At 61.6% G+C, this 4,730-nt stretch overlaps 2 protein-coding genes across 2 annotated transcripts in view; both read right to left on the reverse strand.

The window, feature by feature from the left end:
• The window catches only part of LRRC24 (leucine rich repeat containing 24), a 4,708-nt gene extending 778 nt beyond the window's left edge, over positions 1-3,930 (reverse strand). Inside the window, exons 1-5 of the mRNA XM_014538703.1 lie at positions 3,855-3,930; positions 1,876-2,179; positions 1,462-1,740; positions 1,133-1,301; positions 7-488 (exon numbers count right to left, since the gene is read on the reverse strand). Of these exons, the coding sequence (XP_014394189.1) occupies positions 7-488; positions 1,133-1,301; positions 1,462-1,740; positions 1,876-2,043 (1,098 nt within the window). The 5' untranslated portion in view covers positions 2,044-2,179; positions 3,855-3,930. The remainder of the gene's footprint in view (positions 1-6; positions 489-1,132; positions 1,302-1,461; positions 1,741-1,875; positions 2,180-3,854) is intronic.
• Positions 3,202-4,730, reverse strand: part of LOC102251892 (chromosome unknown open reading frame, human C8orf82) — a 2,221-nt gene continuing 692 nt past the window's right edge. Inside the window, exon 3 of the mRNA XM_014538668.1 lies at positions 3,202-4,675. Within this exon, the coding sequence (XP_014394154.1) occupies positions 4,230-4,675 (446 nt within the window). The 3' untranslated portion in view covers positions 3,202-4,229. The remainder of the gene's footprint in view (positions 4,676-4,730) is intronic.

The following is a 4,730-nucleotide window of genomic DNA, read 5'->3' on the forward strand; positions in this document are numbered from 1 at the left end:
GGACACGTTGACCAGGAGCTGGAAGGGCACCCGAGCGGCGCCGCCGGCGTTAGAGGCCTCGCACTCGTACTTGCCAGCGTGGGCCAGGGTGATGTTGGTGAGAAAGAGCATGCCGCTGCCCGTGTCGGAGGCTCCGTGCCCGCCTGGGCCTGGCACCCCGCCTTGGGGGGGGGCCTGGGCCCGTGGTTGTCCCTCGCGAGGCTGGGCCACCTTTCTCCAGGTTACCAGGGGCTGCGGGTAGCCGGAAGCCTGGCAGGCAACCCGCAGGTTCTCACCCAGGTTGGCTGTCACCTCCAGCGGCTCAACGTGCACAGAAGGTGGGATGCAGATGAGGCTGCTGCCAGAGACGTCCAGGAGACTCTGGAGGGCCAGGCGTGGAGGCTCTGCGCACACGATCTTCCTGTCCCTGGAGCTGAGCAACCTCTGCCCCGCCTCCTTGAGCCAGTCTCCCAGCCAGTGCAGCGCGCAGTCACAGCGCCATGGGTTCTCTGTGGACAGAGCATTGGTGAGCAGGTAGCCCAGGGGCAGCTGCGACCACAGCCTGTGCAATTGGGGTTCCACTGGCCAGAGCAGGAGCCCCTTCACTACCCCCCACAGAGTCAGGGACCCCTGCCGCCCCTGCACAAGCTCCTTGGAGTGTGGGCCGACTCTTCCCTGGCCCCTTCAGTTCACGATATCTAGGCAGTCTCTTGTCCCTCCCAGTCCCACTATTTGGGGGGAACCCTGGTGTCCACATAGACATCTCACCACCACTAAAACCTTGCAAATACTGTCAGCCTTGTCTCTCAGGTGTTGTCTCCTAGAAATGCCCCCATCTTTCTAGTTTCTACCTACCTGCCCTCTGATGGCCCCGAAGTGTGCAAGCCCCTCAACTGTGTCTACTCTGTTTAGAGACTTGTACCTTTTCTGTCTTCCTTACAAAAGTTCTCTGAGCTGTGCCCCTACCAACACCCCCATTCCTGGCAGCATTCTGCTGTGGTTGCTGGTAGTGGTGTGGCCCTTCAGAGCTGCCCTGGGGGTGTACAGCTCTTGAGCCACTGCCATTGGGTTGCCCTACATAACGGCCTACTCCCTAATGCCAGCACTGTGGCTTGATATCTTTGCTTGAGACCCCTTGCTCCAGAAGAGGTACCTGTGAGGCGTAGGACCTGCAGGCTGGCCAGGGGCTGCAGGGTCTCATGGCTGATGGTGCCCAGCTGGTTCCTACTGAGGTCCAGCAGTGCCAGTGAGGAGAGCCCGGCCAGGGCCTGGTCCTCCAGCAGCTTAATGCTGTTTTCCTGCAGGTGCAGCTCCTGCAGTCGCTGAAGCAAGGACAGCAGATCATCAGGGAAAGGGGCCCTAGGAGATATATGTTCCTTACCAGGCTAGGCTGGTTGACTTTTGTCCCCTTCACAACTCCAGCCCCTCCGAGCAGCTGACAGTACAGGAGGATCCCTGCCCTTTTCCCCCCGCACCCCTCACCGGCAGATGCAGGAAGGTGAAGTCCAGCAGCTGCATCAGCTGGTTACCAGCCAGGTAGAGTATGCGCAGCTGAGCCAGGCCTGCAAAAGCCCCCAGGCGCAGGCCTCGCAACTGGTTGCCTGTGAGTGCGAGCTCCAGCAGGCGTGACTGTGCGTGAAAGGTGCCTGGCTCCAGGGTGCGAAGGCTGTTGTTGTGCAGGTAGAGACTGTGAAGGGCGGCAAGGGGTGCCAGGATGCCCAGCTCCAGGCATGAGATGCTGTTATCCTGCAGGAACAGCGTCTGCAGGCCAGAGGGAGGGAGGGCAGGCAGTGTTTACCCCACTGAGGGAGTGTTCCTCCAACTAAGGTTCCCATCTACCCACCAGGATGCTCACACACCCTTCCCTCCTCACCCGCAGCCCCACACAGTTCCCACCTGTGTCCCAGGCGGGATTCCTGGCGGGACAACGTGCAGCCCCAGGGCCCCACACTCCACCGTGGTGCTGTAGCAGCGGCAGGCAGCCGGGCAGCTGGTGGATCCGGGCGGGAGACCGGGCAGACAGAGCAGCGACAGCAGCAGCAGTGCTGGGGCCCCGGAGGCCATCTCCCGAGGCCAACCTCCTCGCCAACTTTGCTACAATGGGGCCCCGGATGGGAAGCACTTCCTGAAACAGTTTGGCAAGGCCTTGCCCTAACCCTTGAGAGTCAGCGAAGAGCATGGATGGAAGCTCACACCGTGTCTAATGTTTGAAAAGTTATAAATCAATTTAAGAAACTGATAAAACGTTTTCTTAACGAAAACAGTTAAGGATTTGGGACATTAGGTTCCAATTTTGAATTTCTGATGTCCTCTGTCTTGCACACAGGCCACATGGGGCATGTCTGTCTAGGTAGCACCGCCCTCTACACCCTCCCAACTAGCCACTCTGGACCTACATTGCAAGAGGCTGGTGTAAGGTATGGTGATATAGGCTTGGGAGCATTTGGGTGGTGAAGTCCAGAGCTGTTCCCAAGCCTGGGCCAGAGGGGGAGGCAAATAGCACCCCTTGTACATTGGACTCTGCTCTCTGGGGACTGGCATGAGACCTTGTAAGGCCTAGAGCAGAGGTCCCTTTTGTACCCCCTGGATAAGGTCCTTGATGGGAGGCAGGGCAGAACTAGTCTTAGAGGAGTCAAGAGCCACAGAAAAATCCAGGCCCTGCTTTGTCCTGCCCTGGGAGTGGGGTGGGTGGAACAGCTTACTGGAATGAGGGTTTGTTCTCTGGGAACTTGTTAGAGAGCAGGATGATGAAGCAAATGATAGGGAAGAACATTTCCCAAGCTATGGACCTGTGTTCTCCATGCTGGCTCCCCAAAAGGTGCCTCTTTTGGGGGACAGTGGGGCCCTGGAATGGTTGGGCCACCAACTGGGTTTCTAGTATAGTTTCAACAGTGACTTTCTGGACCGAAGGAATGTAGTGTGTTGTGGGTTTATGCACATGCAGCTGTGATCCTAGAGAGACGGGAAGGTCTGGATCTAGTTCCAGGCACAAGGAGTCCAATTTTAAAGGTGGGGACTTGGGCTGAGAAACCAACCAGGGTGGCAGGGCAGAGGGTTGGCTGTCACCCAGCCTCAAGCTCCACCTCAAGTGGTACCTGCTCTGAGCACCCCCCTGTTCACCAGGTTTTCCACTATCAAGAGTGAGTCTTGTAGAAAGGAACTAGGTGGCCTTGCTGGTTGTTTAAATCTTGCCTTAAAGTGATTATTTGAAGTCACTAGAGATGAAGTAGGCACAGCAAAAGTTTTAATGGAGTAGCTTTGGCCCAGGCAGAGGCAGCTCCTTGGTGTCTCAGGATGTTTGCGAGCCCCAAGAAGCCAGGGGATTTCTCTTGGCCCCTGGCACTCATCTCCTCGAGCAAAAGGGCTTGCCCACACCCATCTTCCAGGAGCAAGGCCTCTCCAGTAGAGAAGGTTCTTAGCTTCCTCCTCGGGATTCAGGGCGCTGCTGCTCATACGGGCACCCCTAGATGCGGATCCATGTCACAGGGCCAGCTGGGCAAGGATGAGGGCCCAGGCGGGAAGAGCCTGGGAGGCCCGCACACAAATCCTTTTACTCGGCGGACAAACCCTAATCCGGCTGGGTAGGGGCCCGGGCGTCACGCATAGGCTTGGAGATGGCTGACACTGCCTCCAGGGCGCCCATCTGCGCGGGGTGGGGGGTGGGGTGAAGCCCTGCGACCCCATCGGGCGCAGAATGAAAACCGAGCCAGGCACCTAGGTACCCCAAGGCTTCGCCTGCATCCCCAGAGCACGGGTCTGTTCTGGGCGATTCAGGGCAGGGCGTGGTCCCGCCAGGTCGCACGTCCTCAGTGCGTGTAGTGGACGGCCCCGATCCCGCCCCATGCCCACTGACCTTGGTTCGGGCGCCCCCTCACCTGACGCTCCTGCGGCGCGGCTCCCCCGCCGAGCCCACGGCGCCCCGGCCCACAGAGCAGCCCGGGCGGGGGAGGGGCGGGGGCCGGGCGCGCAAGCGCACTGGAGCCCCTGTGCCTCTCGCCCGGTCGCCCGGGCCTGCCGTCGCGAGCGGAAGCAGAGGATGCCCCAGATCGGGAGAGAGCAGAAAGGCCTGGGCCCCTTCCCGCATTCGGTCGGGGACCGGCCGCGGCAGCACCTCGGACAGCGCCGGGCGGGGCGGGGCCTAGATGCTCCCGGACGCGCACGCGCACGCGGCCTGCGCGCTCTCCGGGTGGCGCGTGCGCAGCGACGCGGGCGAGAGGGGCGCTCAGGGCCCGCGGCCTCCCGCCTGACGCTCAGAGCTGGGGGGCGGCGAGCAGCAGCGGGGCCAGATCCATGGTGAGGGGGAGGCGTTGGCCCTGCCAGTGCACGTGGGAGGGCACCGCGGACGCACCGGGCGGGTACTCGAAGCAGGCGCTGAGCTCGAAGGCCAGGGCCGAGCGCACCAGACCTACGCCCCCTGCGCGTTCCGGCGCGGGGTGGTACAGGCGCCCGTTGGTGGCCAGGGGCAGCAGGCGCTCGGGCTCGAAGGGCACAGCCAGCGCCTCGCCGCCGCCGCAGTAGGAGAGGCGCGGGGACCCGGAGCCTGCAGCCAGCAGATGCGTAAAGACCACGGGCCGGTCCTCGCAGCGCAGGAAGTTGCGCTCCCTGCCGCAGGGAGAGAGGAAGGGGAAGGAAGCCTCGTAGCGCCCGCTGCGGTTGGGTCTCAGACGGGAGAAGAAGGTGACCAGGAACTGCAGGTCTGGGGAGGCGAAGGACACGGGCTGCTCACCACGCCAGGCCCCGTTACCCCAGGG

Source organism: Myotis brandtii, unplaced genomic scaffold (assembly GCF_000412655.1).
Source record: "Myotis brandtii unplaced genomic scaffold, ASM41265v1 scaffold1956, whole genome shotgun sequence".
Lineage (NCBI taxonomy): Eukaryota > Metazoa > Chordata > Mammalia > Chiroptera > Vespertilionidae > Myotis > Myotis brandtii.